Raw genomic sequence first — 20,774 nt, forward strand, 5'->3', positions numbered from 1 at the left:
AAACCACTTTTGACACATTTGATCTGTTGCAGTGCCCTCTCCATACACTGCACAAATCTTTTTTTGCATTTCAGTTGCGTTTTTACCTTTCTTGAAATAATAAAGCATAATATGCCGAAAATGTTGCCTTTTTCCTTCCATCTTCAGTATTAAAATGGCTACACAAAAATTCACCAATTTTGATAAGTTTTTTTTTAAAATGCACTGCTGATATGACAACTGTCACAATACAATCTAACAAAATTGTTTCGAATGAAGTTAAAGTCAACTAAGCACTAGTTAGAACCATGTTGTGGAAAAAAACGAACGAACTTTTTGACCAACCCAATATTTTGTTTTTCTGTTCACCGTAATGGGTTCAAACCATGAAAAAATAATAGCTAATATATATGGGTCTCTTGAGTGCCAGGTACTAGGTTAAATGCTTGATTATGTACATAGTTTGAGCAGATGTAATTTAAAGAAATTTAATATTCAGTGAAAGTAAATTTATATTTGGAATGAAAGTACATATAAATCTAAGGATATTTTTAAAAAGACATAAAAGCAAGGCAGTTTAAAATTGGTACTTCCTGCGTATTGGCTTAAATTGGTTTGTAAAAACACCAGTATATACTGTTCATTTTTATGGCTATTTGAACAGGTACTGATGAGATTTTTTTCTCCTATGAAAGTGAATTTACCTCGTTGATTCAGAGTGTGAACTGCATTGCACGTATAGAAAACAGCAAATGAGGCCCCACTGCTTGTAGGTGCTGTGCCCAACACTGTAGGGGATGCAGTGAAGAGTATTGTGTTGTCCCTGTCTTTAATGTATTAAATATCAGTAGAAGACTTAGTGGTTGCAGGCAAGAGTGATAGGTATAAGACTAGCTAACTTTTTGTAACGTTCACTCTGTGCACTCACAGTATGTGCTGAGCTGAGTGCTTCACATAAACTATTTCATGTCATCCCAATAACAACCCTATGGGATAGCCACTGTTACCTTCATTTCACTGGTGGGGAGACCGAGGCAGTAGACTGGTTCGGAAACACACCTGTGATCACACAGCTGTGAAGTAATGAAGCTCTGTTTTGAACTCAGCTGACATTCTTATCCACCACTGTAATCTGCAGTAAAAAGAGTACCAGAGGCAATGTGCAATAAAATTATCACATGAATTCTGTAGATGATTTTCAGATTGTTTTAAAAGAGAGAAAGATCCAATCTTAGCTGAACTGGTTAAGGAGTTTTGGTTTTTCTGGGGCTAATCCTCAAGGGAGATAATGTCCTAAACATTTCAAGTGGAATTCTGCACAGGGGTAGGAGAGCCTAATGTGTTTGAAGAAAACAGTACATTTTGGGGGCTGTGTTGAAAGATTGGAGAAAGAGGCTGTAGAAGAGTTTAGAAAGATAGGGCAAGTTTTTTGCGAATGTAATTAAGAACTGATGTTTGGGCTTCCCTGCTGGCGCAGTGGTTGAGAGTCCGCCTGCCGATGCAGGGGACACGGGTTCGTGCCCCGGTCCGGGAGGATCCCATATGCCGCGGAGCAGCTGGGCCCGTGAGCCATGGCCACTGGGCCTGCACGTCTGGAGCCTGTGCTCCGCAACGGGAGAGGCCACAGCAGTGAGAGGCCCACGTACTGCAAAAAAAAAAAAGAACTGATGTTATCATTGAGATAAGTCTTCCTGTGTGTAGCACGTTTTGTGCATTGAGATGTACTTATTTCTCTTCAGTTGATTCGGGAGGAGCAAACTTACCTCGACAAGCAGAAGTATTTCCAGATCGAGATCACTTTGGCCGCATATTCTATAATCAGGCAGTTATGTCTTCTAAAAGTATTATACAGGTAATTTCTCATTAATGAGACGTATTGCTTTTTGCATCAAATGTCTTTGCTAACCAGGTAGTCTGAGATGACTTAAAACAGAATTTGTTTTTTTTTTTTTTTGGCTGTGCCATGCAGCTTGCAGGATCTTAGTTCCCTGACCAGGGATTGAACCCAGGCCCTTGGCAGTGAAAACATGGAGTCCAAACCACTGGACCGCCAGGGAATTTCCAGAACAGAATCTAATACAGAATTTAGTCTTTTTCCACAGAAAGCATCATAAAGATATCTCCAGTCAGATTCATCTGCTAAATATGGGAATACTGTTATGCTATAATAAAGGTTATTTGCCAAAGGAAAAGAGTTTTTAAAAAGAATGAACACTGAGTAAAGTTGCTTTTTTAGGACTATACTCTGGAGGAATTCTAGTATATGTATGAGGAGACATGTACAAGAAAGTTCCTTGTAGCATTGTTTGTTATAGCAAAAGATAAAGAACAAAGTAAATGCCCATTCATAGGAGAGTTATAATAGTTACTGGCTGTTAAAATGAATGAACTAGAATTGTGTGCGTCAACAGAAATAAGTCTCAAAAAATATGTTGGGTAAAAAAAAAAAGTGTAGAATAAATGTACAGCAAATTGCTATGTATGCAAGTGTTAAATATGTCAAATCTATTATGTATAAACAGGTACATGGGAATGATAGACTCAACTTTAGAACGGTGGTTACCTTTGAGGTGGGAGGGAGGAGGAGAATAAAGGCCAAGTAGGAGGTCTATAGAGGCTTCAACTGTATCTGAAATATTTTATTCCTTTAAAAAAATTCAGAAGTAAGTTTGACCAAATGTTAAGATTTATTAAGACTGGGTATTAGGTAAAGAATATTTATTTTACTATTCTAATCTTTTTTGTATGTTTGAAATACTTCATAATACTGCTGCAACTCCTTTGTTTTTGTTTTGTTATTGAATTTCTTAAGTTTGTAGTATTTTTATTAGTATTCTAATTAATTAGTCATCACTTGCAATTACTATCTCTCTTCTTTATAATCTACCAATACAATGTGTTGTTATTATTTATTATATATTTTACTGTTATGTGGCGACCTTGCGTATATCTATGCTTTGTTTATCTAAATAGAAACTTCAGCTTTGCTCACTTTTGCACAGATGGCCCTTGCATCCATTATCTGTTATGAGATTCTTATTGTGATCTTTTGTCTTATAGGGGAAATTAGCCCATTTAACCTGGTATTATAGTTTATGTAGCTATACGAAACTTGTATTAGTTTCCTAGGGCTGCCGTAACAAATTACCACAAACAGGGTGGCTTAAAGTAACAGAAATTTATTTTCTCAAGTGTCTGGAGGCTAGACGTCTGAAATCAAGGTGACAGCAGGGCCGTGCTCCCTCAGAAGGCTCTAAGGAAGATTCCGTTCCTTGCCTCTTTGAGCTTCTGTTGGCTCCAGGCGTTCCCTTGGCTTGCGGCTATGTGACTCCAGTCTCTGCCTTGGTCTTCCCATGGTCTTCTCCTCTGTGCCCTCTCTCCCTTACAAGGATACTTGTCACTCGATTTAGGGCACCCCTGGGTAATCTAGAGTGATCTTATCTGAAGATGCTTAACTTAATTACATCTGCAAAGACCCATTTTTTTTCAAATAAGGTCACATTCACAGGTTCCGGAGATTTAGGTGTGGACAAATTTGGGGCGCGGAGGGGCACCATTCAACCCACTGTAGACCTCTGCCACCTTGCATGCTTAGTCTGTGCTCTGTCTTTCTCTTCATGTAGCTTTTGTGGGACTATATAAAACGTCAGCCAACATCTAACAGATATTTATGGAGAAGCTACTCTAAGCCAGGCCCTGTACTAGATGAATGAAACCAGGTAGGGTCTCTGCTCCTGTGGAACCTGAAGCTTGAAGTGCTTTAAGAACTAGGTCTTTTTAAAATTAAAAGTGTCCTTATAATTTTGAATAAGCAATATCTGCTTATGATAAAAAAGTCTAAAATATCTAAGGGGCATTTGACTGAATGCCTTCAGTTTGCCTATTTAATTTTTGTTTCCTAAAAATTTTAACATCAGTATTTCTTTAACTGAGCCACTTCTCAGCATTTATTTTTTCTATTTCACCCCAATAGGAAGTTTGTGGTTGAGGTTTGCCTTCTTATATTCCCATGAACCTCGTGGAATTAAAAAAAAATCTAATTGTTATTGTATCCTAGTGTCCATGGTGCTTCTTCTCATCTTTTCCCCAATATATGAACTATAAACCTGATATCGCCACTGAAGCTATTGCTTCGTACTTTACTGAGAAAGTCATGTGTGAGCACTGTTCTATTAAAAACAATACTGCTTACTCTGTCTTTTTTTTTAATCCCAGGAAGAATTGTCTCTCTTCTTCAAGACTAGACTTGTCATTTATAATCTTAATACTGATCCCTTATTTGTGCTTCATCATTAATCCTTTCTCTCTTTTGCTTTAATATTTGACATCCACTTAATTTTTTTTCTCACAGCCAATAATCATGTTGACTTCCTCTTTTTTTTTTTTTTAAAGGAAAAAGTAGCAAAAAATGATGCACAAAGAAAAGGACCTTTTCTAGCTTCTGCTGTTTTTGAAGCTTCTCTCCCTCCCTGGATTACCAGACTTCTTAAGGATTGGCCCAGCATTTTCGTTCCTGACCACTCACTTTCCTAAAAACCTCGCTGCGCTTGGAGGGTCCCGCTAACCTTAACCTCCTAGAGATTCTCACGCTGTACAACCTGTTGGTTTTGTTATTGTTCCCTTTCTTGAAATTCTCCTTAGGCTTCATGCCACTGGTTTCCTTCTTCTCCCACTCTCTTCATTTAATCCTCCCAACCCCATTCAAGAACTTGTCCTTAGTAGTTTAATAAAATCTAATGACATACCTGTCGCTTCCATGATCATTCTCTGGTCCTGGCTTCCCTCCACCTCCACCTACCCTTGGGGTTCTGTTGTTTGGTTAGATTTCCTGCTGGTACCAGAGGCTCAGAGTAGACATTCCGTATTTAGCTGCCCCTGCTGATTTGTTCCTTCAGCCATGTTTCTGTGTGCTGTTGATGGTACTTCCTTCTTGCTCTTTTCTCTAGGATTGAAACTTTGATGTCATCATTGACTCTTCTCTGATTTTTCCCCTACTTAATCCTTTTAGGTCAGAAATATATATCTTCCTTATTTTTGTACCCCTGGGAGCTCCTTTGATGCTGGGCAGGTAATCAATACATAGTAAACCTTTGATGAATCAAGTCATGTTGGTTTTTACCTTTGGATTGGTCCTCTCCACTCCATTCCTACTGCCATCGCCATAGTTAGTTCAGGCATTTTCTGTCTGTTGTACACATTATTATAAGGTTATTCTTTATCTAGTTCCCTTGTTCCAGACCAAACTTCACAGCCTGATACTTAAGACCTCGTGTGATCTGGTTCCAACCTAACTTTCTAGCCTTACTGATCATGCACTGTAAACTGCCGTCAGTCTGAAGCGCTTGCTATTTTTCATGTGCATCGTGACCTTTAAGAGTTTCTGCTCAGGTCCATGCCGGACTCTCTTTCCCCTAGTCCTTCCATATGGGTTGATCTGAGTCTCCAACCCATTTTCCAAGGTGCATCTCAGATGCCACCTTTTCCAGGAAAGCTTCCCAGAATCCCTTACCGGAAGTGATCTCCCCCCCCCAACTCCCATAATTCTTGAGCTATACCTTACTAATGGCATTTATCCCTTTTATCTAGACATATCCTGACTAATTTCCTTTACTAGACTCTATGCCACTTGAGATTAGAGACAATATTGGATTGTTTATATCCCAACGCATTTACTTACCTACTTAATAATTTATTATTTGAGTGAAACTCCTTAATAACCATTAAAGTGATACCTAACATACTGAGTAGTTCTATTTCCTATATTTTAATGTAGTTTATTATTATTATTATTACCATCATCATCATTATTTTTGGCTGCGCCGCATGGCTTGCAGGATCTTAGTTCCCTGAGCAGAGATTCAACCCAGGCCATGGCAGTAAAAGTGCCGAGTCCTAACCACTGGACGGCCAGGGAATTTCCAACGTATTTTATTATTTATTTAAGACTTTGGTTTAGGTGGACTGTTAGCAATTTTTTGTATTTCCTACATAAAGCAATAACTGTTGTAACTGCAGTTATGTTACGTGTGCATTTTGATAGTGAGCACTAGCTTCCCTTACTTGTTCAATCACTATTCCTCCCCAAGGTTGGTTTTTATTTAATGTTATTAACCTTGCCCTTAGTAAGTCCATTTATCCACTGATTTCTAAGAAGTATGTCTCTTGACAACCATATCTCTTTTTTTTCCTATATTTTTGCAGCTGTAAAGATGTGGCCAGATTCCTACAGACCTCCCAGTTTCAACAATTTTGTTTTTGCACTTGAGAAAAAACAGTTAACTAGGTAGTTACCTTTGTATTCTCTTCTGTGTCATTTTTCCTTACTTTCTGGTAGGTTTTAGGACCCTGGTTTGTTTTGAAGTTTAAAGACTTGGCGTATTGGTGTCCAGTGGTCTTTCTCTGAGCCTCGTGTCCTGAGGATACCTTCTCTGGTCCTTCTCCAAATCCATGCCTGATGCCGTGATGATCTTGGGGCTGTGCTTCTTTTGTTGTCCTGATGTGGTTCCCATGTTGCTGGCTTTTTAAATGTGAGACTTATAGTTCTCTTCAGAAGTGGGATCTTGGTGTTTGTTTTCTTCAAGTCTTACGTTACCATTAATTTTTATAGTCTAGTGAGAGTCTAGTCTAGACTGGTTTTGCTCTGATGCATTAATTCTCTTCCTCATTTTACTGTGATCCTTACCACACCAGCAGCAAATGTTTCATTTTTTATTAACGGTTTATTTCTTCTGAAATAGCTGTTATTCACCTAGCTATGCTTAGTTGCAGCTCCTCAGGCCTTTCCCCCTATTTTCTTCTTTGCACTTCTGCCTGTTTGTTCTTCTTTTTGGAGATGTGCCTAAAATTATTCTCAAGTGTCCCTCCCTTCCTCTTTTCTTAACTTTTCCCTCTTCCCTCCTTGGCTTAGCTCATTATTTTTGAAATTTATTTTCTTTGCCTCAGACCTTGGTAATTGTTTTGAGGGTCCTAGTTAGGATAAACACTGTATATTATTATTTTTAAAATGCATTTCAACCTTCTCATGAAGCCAGATAGGGTCAGGGGTAGAAGAAACCACTCTTTTTTATTTTGTTTTGAGGCTCTCTGATAAAAAGGTTGAGGAAGAAACAGAATGTTCTGAGTGAGATGGACTTTTTGTTCTCTGTGTACACTTCATCCTATCCAGTGAGCACGGATAAGTATGCATGTTCTAGGATCAGCAGTGTGATCGTTGGTATAGTTGATAATGTTCTTGAATTCTGGACAGCCATTGAATAGATATGTGTGTATTATGGCTTTTATTTTTTAATGGTGACTCTTTAGGTAGAGGAAGAAAAAAGTGATACAGGCAGTATTTGCTTTCTACAGTACTTTGAATGGAAAAAGAAGAAAGATGAGAGATTTAAAAAACATATTATAATTTTAATGGCTTTTCCACCAAGCAACTGGAAATCTCCCTCCCCAAGTTCTATTACATTTATCACAGAGAGCCTTCGAACTAGATAGTCTTCGGCAATTTTTCAGTGGAAAGATGGAGGTCTAAAGTTCACACACTTCTCAGAATTGGGTATAAAACCTCTTGACTCCCTCTCAGACACCCCTTCCATAGGGCAGGCTGCTGATGTAATTTGTTTTTGGTGTAATTCGTTTTTGGTGTAATTTGTTTTTGGTGTGACGAGATGTAATTTGTTTTTGGTGTGACGAGAACCAGTCTCTACTTGTGCAGGCAAGACCTGGAGGGTAATGAAATTTTGTCCAAAGTTTTTCCAGACTATTAACTCTGTTTTGTAGTCTCTCATTTCCTTTCACTTCCAGCTTTTGCTGTGCCGTCTGTGCCAGTGATGACAAAGATTGTTACTGTCAGTTACACATCATTCTTAGCCTCCTTGCTGTTTTCTTGCTCTGAATTCAAGTTTTTGAGTTGCCATGGGCCTCCTGACCCTGCAAGAGGGATCTCTTGGCTTGTCCTTGTCACAGAGCAGGCCCACTTCTCTGGTGACAGGGTGGATGGTGGCCTCTCAGTGGAACTCGTGGGAGCTGTCTTTTGTTCTGATGCAGATGAGGGGCGCAGTCATGTCTCTCCTGACATAGTGCCTGGGCTTTGCCCACACAGCCAAACCTGTACTCTGAGCATGGTCAGAACAGCTTGTGGTCACGCAGCTTCCTTATGTCCCTTTAATGTCCCTTTAGTAGAAGAAAGCAGCAGAATTATCTTTCTGGGGTTCTGAATCATTTGTCCAGTGTGGCCCAGTGTAAGGTCTTCATTGTACTACAGACAAATGCTTTGGGATGTGGAAAGTCATCGGTGCTGTTTGGGCCCTGGGGTCCCCATGCTCTGTGAGAAGCAGCAGCAGACACAGTGGCGGAGCTCTTGGTGCCCTTTCACTCTATTTTGTGAGTGAAGAGCTCAGAATTAAATGCAGAAGAGGAGATTGTGTGACAGTGGTGACTTAACTGTGTTCTTTTATTTCTATGGAGAAATATATATATATATTTTATAAATTTATTTATTTTTGGCTGCATTGGGTCTTCGTTGCTGTGCACAGGCTTTCTCTAGTTGCAGAGAGCGGGGGCTACTCTTTGTTGTGGTGCACGGGCTTCTCATTGCGGTGGCTTCTCCTGTTGCGGAGCACGGGCTCTAGGTGCGCGGGCTTCAGTAGTTGTGGCGCTCAGGCTCAGTAGTTGTGGCTCACGGGCTCTAGAGCGCAGGCTCAGTAGTTGTGACGCACGGGCCTAGTTGCTCCGCGGCATGTGAGAGCTTCCTGGACCAGGGCTCAAACCCATGTCCCCTGCATTGGCAGGCAGATTCTTAACCATTGCGCCACCAGGGAAATCCTTGCTTTAGCAGTAGTAAGTTTTGTGTCTGTTAGATACTTGGAACTAGAATAGCCTCTCTTTCTCATTGATGAAAAATTTGAGAATTTTGATTCCTGTATACTTAGTAACTCTAGCTCTTGTATTTTTTTTAAATTTTGTAAGTTTTATTGAGGTGTAATTTATTGAGCTATAATTCACATACCATAAAATTTACTCATTTAATAGGTATAATTCAATGGTTTTTAGGGTACTTACAGGGTTGAATCAATTTTAGAACACTTTTATCACCCCAGAAGGAAATGCCATGCCCACTGGCAGTTAATCTCGTTTTCACCCAGTCCCTCCAGCCCCTGGTAACCTATGGATTTGCCTGTTCTGGACATTTCATATAAATGGAATTGTACTAAGTGGGCTTTTGGGCCTGGTTTCTTTCACTTAGCATAATGGCTTCAGGGTTTATCCACGTCTTTCTCTTGGTTTTTCATCATTCTCTGGGATGGTACAGGATGCTAATGCTGGTCTGTCTCCCATCTCTGGACTAGAGGAATAGTTCACAGATACATTAAAGAGCAACAACAACAAAGCACTTCAGAGACTATCCTAGGTCTTCAGATGGGCCTCAATTGCAGTCACTTATGGGAGATGGTTTTTGATCCCTGTATTAGTTCTCTATTACTGCAGAACAAATTACCCCCAGACATCAGTTTAAAACAACAACATTTATTATCTCACAGTTTCTGTGGGTTAGGGGTCTGGGCACAGCTTAGCTGGATCCTCGAGCTCTGCACTTAGCTGGATCATGTGACTGACTGCAGTCCTCTCAAGGCTCCGCCCCCTACCTCATTCATGTGGCTGTTGGTAGGATTCAGTTCTTTGCAGAAACCCCTCAGTTCCTTATGAGCTGTTGTGGGTTCTTTCCTTTGTGGGCCTCTCCATACAGCATGTCACAGCATGTCAGCTAGCTGCATCAGAGTGAGCAAGCAGGTGGGCGAGAAAGAGGGCCAGCAAGACAGAAGACACGGTCCCTCACACCCTGAGCACAGCAGTGATGTCCCATCACTTGCCATATTCCATTCATTAGCAGCATGTCACCAGATCCACCGCACGCTCAAGGGGACGTGATCATACAGGAAGTGAATACCAAGAGTCTAGTATGACGGGGGTGGGGGGTGGTGGTGTTTTAGAAGCTGCCTACCACAGTCTCCTACTCTGTTACTGAGCAAAAGTCTTCTGTGTATGTTTGTGATGCCTCACCTGGTGTCTGAGAAGTGGATTGTTGATTTCCTCGATTGCGGAGATTCTGTGGCGAAAAGGCATCTGAAGTGTTCTTAGGAATATGGTAAAATTTGTTTTGTGAGAGAGCATTTGTGATAGTTAAAAAGGGGCTTGGAAGTCTCAAGCCATAAGTTTTAAAAACAAGATAGGGGAGAATACAAAGTGAGTTGGGTATTCTCTTCCCCACCCGTGCCCTCACCCCCAGTCTAGGTTCAGAGATGGGGGAAGATCAGCCAGCAAGACAGAGAAGAATCAAAGGAGGTGGGACTGGGGTTTAAATGGGTCCCTGATGTGGAGCCCGGCAGCACTGCCCCTTGGAGTTGCGGGGTACAAAGGGGCTGCAGCATGATCGAAACCCTGACTGCCCATCTCAGACGGACATTGGAAGATCTGAGGGCTGGAGAGACTGTTGTTTGCCTTGTGTGCTAATAATTTGTCAGCTAGTCTCTTGAGAGACTTTTCTGCTAAATTGGTACATCTTTTCTCTCCACCCTGAGATGACAGGATGACATTTAGTTTCATTTCCCTCATTTTTGTCTTGTGACATTTTGACAGGATAATTCGTCTTTGTTTGCTCCATCCCCACCCCCCAACCCCAAAACCTCGGTGTTGGGACACCACTTGCTGGCAGTTGCTCTTCTTTTCTCTCCTTTTGCTCAATAGTTGTTTTCATGGAACGCTGCTGTGCCTCTTTAGTTCTCTAGAGCTTACTTTTGAAAATTGTCCCCTTTCATATTCTCACATCATTGTGACTCTTCTCTAGTTCCTTGACTTCTTTTTTTGATAGTGGATTCTAGTGTTCTAGTGCAGAGAACAGGGTGATAAGGTGAAATTGTGTTCTTTGCTTCTGATATAAACTTAAAGAAAAACCCATAAAATATTTCAGACTTGAAGAAAGTACGGAGAATAATAGACCAAACACTCATGTACCTTCCACTTGGATTTATGAAGTACTAACCTTTCTTGTGTTACTTTTTGCCCCAGATTTTTAAAGAATTTATTTATCCACAGTATCCCTTTCAAAATATTGTATTGACGGACATGTTGGCTATTTGCATATTTTGCTATTATGAACACTGCTATGATGAATGTTTCCTTGTGCTTGTGGGCAAGAGTTTTTCTAGCCATAGATATCTTCAAAACAGACTTCTGTGGGGAGGTGGGGTGTGGGTGGAGGGAGAGAAATAGGTGAGGGGGATTAAGAGGTGCAGATCTCCAGTTGTAAATGAGTCGTGGGTATGAAATGTACAGTGGGGGAATATAGTCAGTAATTATGTAATATCTTTACGTGGCGACATACTGTAACTAGACTTATTGTGGTGATCATTTTGAAATGTATAGAAATATCAAATCCCTCTGTTGTATTACAGTAACTAACATAGTGCTGTAGGTTGATTATACTTCAAAACCAACCAAACAAACAAGCCCATAAAAAAAGAGATCAGATTTGTAGTTACCAGAGACGAGGGATGGGGGGAAGGGGAATTGGATGAAGGAGGTCGAAAGGTACAAACTTCCAGTTTTAAGATAAATAAGTAATGTGATGTAATGTGCAATATGAATAATATAATGAACACTGCTCTATGTTATATATGAAAGTTGTGAAGAGTAGATCCTAAGGGGTTTTTTCATCATAAGAAAAACATTTTTCTTCTATTTTAAAAATTTTGGGGACTTCCCTGGTGGTCCAGTGGTTAGGCTCCGCTTTTTTTTTTTTAATTTGCCACATGGCATGCGGGATATTAGTTCCTCCACCAGGGACTGAACCCGAGCCCCCTGAAGTGCAAGTGCGGAGTCCTGACCACTGGACCGCCAGCAACGTCCCTGATGGATATTTTCTAAAACTTACTAAGAATCATTTCATGCCATATGTAAGTCAAATCATTATGCTATATACTTTAAACTGATACAGTGCTGTATGTCAATTATATTCCAATAAAACTGAAAGAAAAAAAAACTAGGTGATTGATAAGCAAAACCATAAGTGGCAAACACTTCTGTAGTATGTTGACAAAGAAATGTTACAGCCATCTTTCATAATGTTACATGAAATAGGGGAAAATGCCTTTTGTGACAGCCATTTAGATGGAAAAATGTTAACTCATGCCGCCTTTCACTTTTGGATTAATACTAGTGTGGCTTTTTTTTTTTTTTTTTTCAGAACAGATACTTGTATGTCTAGAAGGAAAACTGATGGCATATTGGAATTAGCAAAACCTACTTTCATGTGATAATTTAAGAAAATATTCACCACATACTTCTCTTATTTTTCTCTGTGATATTGTTTATTCCTGTCTAGGGGTAATCAGCAAAACCCATATTTATTACGTGTCATACTAATCTCTAAGCAAGAATTTTTTTAAAGCTTTTATCATGGAAAATTTCAAACACACATAAAAGTAGAGAACATAGTACTGTGAACCCTCAGGTATGCATCACCCAGCTTCAACACAATGCACTTTCTTTTCAGCAAGATTTTCAATTGTGACGCTAACATTAGTTTTATATTTAGAAGGTCTTATGTTCAGGATGACACAAAATTAACATTACTCATTTGGAGAATTATTTCAGTATTCCTTTGAGGTAAGTGGCAGTTGTTTAGAGGACTTATTATTACTGTTATTATTATTAGATTTAAAAGTTGTCCTTTTAATATAATTTTGCCAATTTATGGATGGATTGTGAGTTTCTTCTCTCCATTAGTTGCTCAGGGTAAAGGTCTGTTTGGCCAGTCTTCTCTTTAACAGGGAGATTGTCCACAAGCTTTGTAAAGTGTGACATAAGTCCTTCAAAATGCTTTGATACAAAAGTTAGGAAACCATTCTAAACACTTAGAGGACTCCATTTTAAAAATGAAACACAGGGAATTCCCTGGTGGCCTAGTGGTTAGGATTCTGGGCTTTCACTGCCGTGACCCTGGTTCAATCCGTGGTCGGGAACTGAGATCCCACAAGCCGCATGGCACAGCCAAAGGGAAAGAGAGAAACACGGGTACAAGCTAGTAATATCCCCTGGTACTGCAGTGTTTGTGGAACTGTAGATCCAGGGACTGTGTAAATTCACTGTCTGAGCTGTACTGCATGAGTTTCTTGTGTGCTTGGATTCCAGATAGCAGTGGTCATGGGCTCCTGTACAGCAGGAGGAGCTTACGTGCCTGCGATGGCTGATGAAAACATCATCGTACGCAAGCAGGGTACCATTTTCTTGGGAGGACCTCCCTTGGTAAGAAGCTAGTTGTTTGTTTGTTTCTTTTTGGTAAGAACATAGTCTTGTTTGCTTACTTGCTTGATTGATTGAAGTAAAACATGCATAATATAAAATTTACCATTCTAACCATTTTTAAGTATACAGTGCTCTGGCATTAAGTATATTCACTTTGTTGTGCAACTCTCACCACCATCCATCTCCAGAATGTTCTTATCTTCCCAAACTGAAACTCTGTCCCCATTAAACACTAACTCCCTATTCCCCACCTCCTTCACTGCCCCGACAACCATGATTCTACATTGTCTATGAATTTGGCTACTCTAGGAACCTCATTTAAGTGGGATCATATAATATCTGTGAAATATGTGTTTGGCATATTTCACTTAGCAAAATGTCCTCAAGATTTATCCATGTTGTAACATGTTTCAGAATTTCCTTCCTCTTTAAGGCTGAATAATACTCCAATGTATGTACATACCACATTTTGTCTCCTTATCCATCGGTGGACTGTTGGGTTGCTTCCACTTTGAGGCTATTTGGAATAATGCTGCTGTGACCATGAGTATACAAATACCTGTGTGAGTCCCTGCTTTCGCTTCTTTTGGGTATATGCTCAGGAGCAGAATTGCTGAATCATGTGGTAATTCTATGTTTAAATTTTGGAGGAATCACTTCCTTCCTCTTTACGGCTGAATAATATTCCATTGTATGGATAGGCTGCATTTTGTTTATCCACTTATCGGTTGATGGACATTTGGATTGTTTCCACTTTTTGGATATTATGAATAATGCTCCTATGAACATTCATGTATAAGTTTTTATATGGGTATGTTTTCATCTCTATTGGATATAAACCTACAAGTACAATTTCTGGGTCATATGGTAGCTCTAAGGTTAACATTTTGAGGACAGCCAAACTGTCCAGAGCATATTTTACATTCTTGCCAGCAGTGTGTGAGGGTTCTGATTTCTCTACATTCTCTCCAGCACTTGTTGTTGTGTGTCTGTTTGACGGTAGCCATCATAGTGGGTGTGACATGGTACCTCACTGTGGTTTTGATTTTCATCTCCCTAATGGCTGATGATACTGAGCATCTTTCATGTGCTTGTTGCCTATTTGTGTATCTTCTGTGGAGAACTGTCTATTCAGATCCTTTGCCCATTTTGTAATTGGGCTGTTGTCTTTTTATTGATTTGTAAGAATTCTTCATGTGTTCTGGATACAAGTCTCTTATCAGATGTATGATTTGCAAATATTTTCTTCTATGGGTTGTCTTTTCACCCTCTTGATGGTATTTTCCTTTGAAGCATAAACATTTTAAATTTTGATGAAGTCCAATTTTTATATTTTTTTCTTTTTTTTTTTTGCTTGTGCTTTTGTCCTATCTGTGAAGGTATTGCCTATTCCAAGGTTGCAAAGATTTAATCCTTTGTTTTCTTCTAAGAGTTTTATAATTTTAACTCTTACGTTTGGGTCTGGGATCCATTTTGAGTTGTTTTTTGGTGCGGTTTCAGGAAGGGGTTCGACATTTTTCTGTACGTGGACATGCAGTTGTCTCAGCGTCATGTGTTGAAAGGACTGTCCTTTCCCCCTTGAATGGTGCTGGCTGAAGAAAAATACTTTTACTTATCTTTTCTTCTACTCAAGGTCAATAACAAACCAATACATTGTTAAGTGAAAACAGCAAGGTGCTTACACATAGTGTGTTAACTTTTGCGTAAAGTGGAGGGGGGGAATTATACATTTGTAAGCTTGTATATGCATAAAGAAACTGAAAAAGATAGAGTAAATGTTGTTTAAAAGCAGAGGAGAGGAAGCCGGGTGGGAGAGAGACCTTTGACTTTCTGAGTCTTGTGAAAACATCTTTTCAAAAGGTTAAGGCCCCCCCAACCAAGAAAAAAGAGTTAGAATAGCTATGAGTGGTGCTCTAAATTTTTAATACTAGCAAGCTTTATGGATCACTGGTAGGGCAGCTACATGATTTGCAGACCCCAGTGCAAAATGAAAATATGGAACCCTTTGTTCAAAAAGGAGAAAACTACTGTAAAAGATACTAAAATATGAAACATGTTCCCTTCTTCTGTGGTCTGTCTACCAGTCATGGTGTTTTTATTTGTTATTTAATGACAGGCCCCACCCCACCCCTGCCCCCACCCCCGCCAGGCATCTCTACTTCCCATGGGCCCACCACGTCCCCAAGGAGGTGCTGCCTCCATGTGAGAATGTGCTTGGTACCCAGATGGGGAACGAGCAAAAGCCTAGCCCTTAGCACCCCCCCCAGTCCCCCCTCCCCCAACATGCAGAGTGGGCTGTTGGAGAGCACACCTCAGCAGCACACCTCAGCACTGCCAGCCCAGGACAGTGATGGGGCTGCCATGCTCTTCCCTGAGACACCATGGGGGGCACACCTGACCTCTGATCCTCCCTACACCTGTGTCAGGCCCCCACTGGGGGCGGGTGTACCAGGTGCTAGGCAGGGGTAGGGAGGAGAAGGTAGGGCAGGACCCAGGGCCCAGGCACCAGTCAGCAGGAAAGCAGGGAGCCAAGAACCCATCCCAGGGAGATGGGCGGAGGCAGACTGCACAAGATCTGAGGCTCTAAACCTCAACACACATGCTCCGTTGTCCCATCAGACTTCACTTACAGAACACAGATTCAAAGATAAAGTTAGTTAGACTTTCACTAGGGTGACCACTGAGCATTAAACTCCAAGCACAGGGCCCTTCTGAGAGTGGGACCCTGTGCAACTTCACTGGCCACCTGCCCGTGATGCAGGCACTGAGGACTGGATTATGTCATCCTCGGCTCTTCCTCATCTCTCCTTTGGACACCTCCATTGTGATTTTCAGGAAAGCAGTTGTCACCCTGCTTTGCTTATGTCACAACATGATCCTAGACTTCAGAGTGATAAAGAGAGGCTGGGTGAAGACACAGGTAATTTCTACTGGTTACAACAAAACATCCCATTACGTAAGTAAAATCCAAGAATATTAAATAGGTAAAAAGAATAATGTCAAGGAACTTCTAAAGCTATAATAAACCTACAAGTGGAGTAATTCAGCCATAAAAAGGAAAGAAGTTTTGACACATCCTACAACATGGACAAACCTTGAAAACATTGGGCCAGACACAAAGAACAAATATTGTATAGTTACCCTTCTATGAAATATGTAGACTAGGCAAATTCATAGAGACCGAAAGTAGATTAGCTGTCGCCAAGGACTGGGAGGGGGTAGAGTGGGGAGGGACTGCTAATGAGTATGGGGTTTCTTTTGGGAGCGATGAAATGTTCTGGAATTAGGTGGTGGTGATGGTTGTTATACAGCCTTGTTAATATAATAAAAAACACTGAATTGTATTCTTTTAAATGGTGAATTTTGTGGTATGTGAATTATATCTTAAGAAGTAAGTTTATTGCTTCAAAAGTCTATCAAAGAATTATCTAGTTTTGGAATATTAACTCAAGTTTATTAAAAAGAGTATATTAAAAGATGTTATACTTTGATATTAAATAAGTGTATTTTCCAAATGATTGTGTTAATTTTTAATAACTTTTACTGAGGACCAGATAAACCTGAAAAGCTGCCTTTTCAAATGAATTAAAAGTCTCAAGGCATTATTCAAAACCCCTGCAGCATAATATTAAATATTATTCTTCAATATTTCTCTAGCTATGTGTGATAGCAATCGTTGGTTAATTTACCTATGTGTAGTAAACTTTCCTGGGTAATTCTTGATTATTTTTCACTAGAGAATAAGTAAAGATATGACTAAAATTTTAAAACATCTTTTTGGGAATATAGGTAGTATCATAATACTGAAATAATGCTAACTGTTTTCAAGAGAAGATTTTGTCTAAAGGTCAGCATTACAATGTCTATTCAGTGGATTCAGATTTAACTTGTGCCTTAGAAACAAGCAACGTAGCAGCTGAAGTCTGCAGTTCTGTTAGAGAACTAAACCTTGTTCAGTAGTCTACCATCAAAAGGCTGTATTTACAGGCAGAAAAAGAAGCAGCAGCAGCCTTACCTGCTTGAGAATTCTAAATTTTGATGCTTGTTTCACTGAAAATTGAGAAAAGGCTTTGTAGGTTTCACACATAATGTGAGGTTGTAGCTTTCAGTAGTTTAACGTGGTTGGAAAAAAATGCATGCTAATAAGGTAAATTTTTTTAACTTTTTATTTTATATTGGAGTATAGTTGATTAACAATGTTGTGATAGTTTCAGGTGTACAGCAAAGTGATTCAGTTATACATATACATGTATCTATTCTTTTTCAAATTCTTTTCCCATTTAGGTTGTTACATAGTATTGAGCAAAGTTCCCTGTGGAATAAGAAAAATTTTTGAAGGAGTTTTTTAGTTCTCCTACCTTTTGTTTATCATCCGAACTTGTTATTTAATAGAATGAGCAGCTTTCATTTTCTCTTTGACTTTTATCATCTTTATACCTATCACAGTTTCAAAGATGTTGTGGGTGTTCCATAGATATTAACTGATGACAAATCTTTATTTTTTCAGTTGATATCAGTCAGTTCCCTGAAAATGAATTATCATATGTCAGACGTTTATTCGTTTTTACAACTTTAAATATCCAGACACCTCTTATAAGTAGCTATTGTCTGGACTGAATGTTATTTTACACCAAATTTTTTGGGAAGAAGAGAATCAAGAATTTAGTTCTGGGGCTTCCGTGGTGGTGCAGTGGTTGAGAGTCCGCCTGCCGATGCAGGGGACATGGGTTCGTGCCCCGGTCTGGGAAGATCCCACATGCCGCGGAGCGGCTGGGCCTGTGAGCCATGGCCGCTGAGCCTGCGCATCCGGAGCCTGTGCTCCGCAATGGGAGAGGCCACAACAGTGAGGGGCTCGCATACCGCAAAAAAAAAAAAAAAAAAAAAAAAAAAGAATTTAGTTCTGGGGGTGCATAATTGGAGGTGAAAAATTTAATTACCTGGAATAATATTTTATTTAAGACAGAGCTTTTGATGTAGTGAATAAGTTATTTCTGTGCTGTATTTTAGATTAGTGTTCATTATTCTCATAAAAGCTTTTCTTTTATTACTTGAAGAAAAAGAAACAGATTGACCAACCCAAAGCAGTAGGAATCAATAAATGATTCCTAAGGGGTCAGATTGACATTTAGCATTAAATGATTTTTCTTGCTTTTTCTTGTTTGAATTTCTCAGGCTATAATTGTCATTCTTTTTTAAAATTATTATTAATTAATTAATTTATTTTTAGCTGTGTTGGGTCTTAATTGCTGTGCGTGGGCTTTCTCTAGTTGTGGGGAGTGGGGGCTACTCTCTGTGCGGTGCACGAGCATTGCGGTGGCTTCTCTTGCTGCGGAGCACGGGCTCTAGGTGCGTGGGCTGCAGTAGTTGTGGCTCACGGGCTCCAGAGCACAGGCTCAGTAGTTGTGACGCACGGGCTTAGTTGCTCCACGGCATGTGGGATCTTCCTTGACCAGGGATCAAACCTGCGTCCCCTGCATTGGCAGGCGGATTCTTAACCCATGCGCCACCAGGGAAGTCCCTATAATTAAGTCATTCTTAATTTGTTACTTAAGGTTTCTTTCTTTTTAGTCATATTATGCTGAATCTTAGATGTGGGTAATCATGGAGATTTTTTCCCCCCATCTTAAAGATATTATACCTTTAAGAGTTTGTTTTTGACAGTCACTGGAATTTTTCAGCAAAGGTGAAAAAATAGCATTACTTCAATATAATGTATTGTGTCCAAAGATGAATAAATCACAGTTTCTGCCATCAAGGAACTCACAGTATAGAGGAGATGACAGAGACACATGCAAATTACTGACATATAGTCTGGTAGGCGCCATGTTGGAGGTGTAAGTGGAATGCTCTTGAACCACAGATGAGCAAACATTGCTCTGTTAAAACCATGGAGTGTCGTTAATGGTTAAAAGGCCTGGGCAGGTCAGGGGAAGCCACACAGAGCAGATAGGGCTTGAAGGATAATTGGGGATTCACTGGGTGGTTGAGAGGGAGAAGGGAGCCCAGCAGTAGGATCAGCATGTGCACAGACACAAAGGCTTTAACGTGGGTGTGGAGGCAGAGTAATGTAGGGGAAAGAGAGTGTGCTTTCAGACCAGGAATGTCTGGGTTCAGATCAGGTTCCATCCCTTGCTCAGAGGCTGTGGGCAGGTTCCTTAGTGACTGTGGGTTCACATTTCTCGTCGGTAGACTAGAGACAATATTATCTAGGTTTACCTAGGTGGGTGGGATGAGAAACAAAATGTCTAGTTCTATGGAAGGAAGAATGGTAGATATAATCAGGTTAAGAGGTGTGTAGGACAGCATTTTAATACAGTAATTCCCCTACATACGAACTTTCAAGTTGAGAACTTTTGAAGATGCAAATGTGCCCCTGTATGCCAGCTGTTGTACTGTACTACTGTACTTTTCAAGGTACTGTACTGTAAGATTAAAAATATTTTCTTTATTTTTTGTGTTTGTGTGTTTTTTATGTATTATTTGTGTGAAAAGTATTATAAACCTATTACAGTATAGTACTGTATAGCCGATTGTGTTAATTGGATACTTAGGCTAACTTCGTTGGACTTAACGAACAAATTGGATTTATGAACGCACTCTCAGAACGGAACTTGTTTGTATGTAGGAGACTGTACTGTATCTCTGATGGAGAAAACTCACCATTGACTTTTATCCTTGTTGTAGGTTAAAGCAGCCACTGGAGAAGAGGTGTCAGCTGAGGATCTCGGAGGTGCTGATCTTCACTGCAGGTGAAACAGAAGCAGTTGTTTCTTTCCAGGATTGATTGTCACTTGTTTGTTTAAAAGAAGTGTTACATTATTTTTTCCAGGTGTTAAACTTGCCAGATCAAACCAGTTTATTTGTTCTAGATCCGCTCTTTTAGGGTCCAGTTCTTTTAGAGTTCCGTTTCTAAGCAAGAACATCAACTTTTTCATTATAGCCTAGAAAGACTGGAGAAACAGGTTTCTTATTTATTTAACAAACATCCATTGAGCACCTGTTATGTGCCAGGCACTGTTTAGGTATTTGAGATAATAAGATAGACATTGTCTTTGATCTCAAGAAGCTTATAGTCTAGTCAAAGAGGTGGGCAATAAAGAAATAATCAGCAAAAAATTATATAAATATGTATACATGATAAGGGCTACAAAGAAGTATAGGCTTATAGAAGGTGGGGCTAACCCAGTGGTGTGCAGGCATTATGCCTTTGTTTAATTAACACTTATTAAGTGGAGCACAGGATGCTGGATGGTGAGCCGTGGTTCAACAACAGACCACAAGAGAATTTGAAATAGAGAAGTTTATCAGTCACAGGTTCTGGAGGAAGTACACAGCACACCTTGAGGGGCCACATGAGGCGGTCTAGGCAGAGTGCCCAGAGAGAGAGACAGGACCTGGGTACATGTTTTTATTAGGGTCCATGGTTGGAGTGCTTTGGGGTCCCCTGACTACAGCTCGATTGGTCAATCAAATCAGAAGATTGGGGTATTGGTAAGTTCCAT

General features: G+C 40.0%; 1 protein-coding gene across 3 annotated transcripts in view; it reads left to right on the forward strand.

The window, feature by feature from the left end:
- Positions 1 to 20,774, forward strand: part of MCCC2 (methylcrotonyl-CoA carboxylase subunit 2) — a 63,795-nt gene that overhangs the window by 17,024 nt on the left and 25,997 nt on the right. For all 3 annotated transcript variants that reach the window (XM_067730938.1, XM_067730940.1, XM_067730939.1), the window contains exons 6-8: positions 1,719 to 1,831; positions 13,159 to 13,272; positions 19,957 to 20,021. In XM_067730938.1, coding sequence (XP_067587039.1) covers positions 1,719 to 1,831; positions 13,159 to 13,272; positions 19,957 to 20,021 — 292 coding nt within the window. The remainder of the gene's footprint in view (positions 1 to 1,718; positions 1,832 to 13,158; positions 13,273 to 19,956; positions 20,022 to 20,774) is intronic.

The sequence above is a fragment of the Pseudorca crassidens genome, chromosome 3, assembly GCF_039906515.1.
Source record: "Pseudorca crassidens isolate mPseCra1 chromosome 3, mPseCra1.hap1, whole genome shotgun sequence".
NCBI lineage: Eukaryota > Metazoa > Chordata > Mammalia > Artiodactyla > Delphinidae > Pseudorca > Pseudorca crassidens.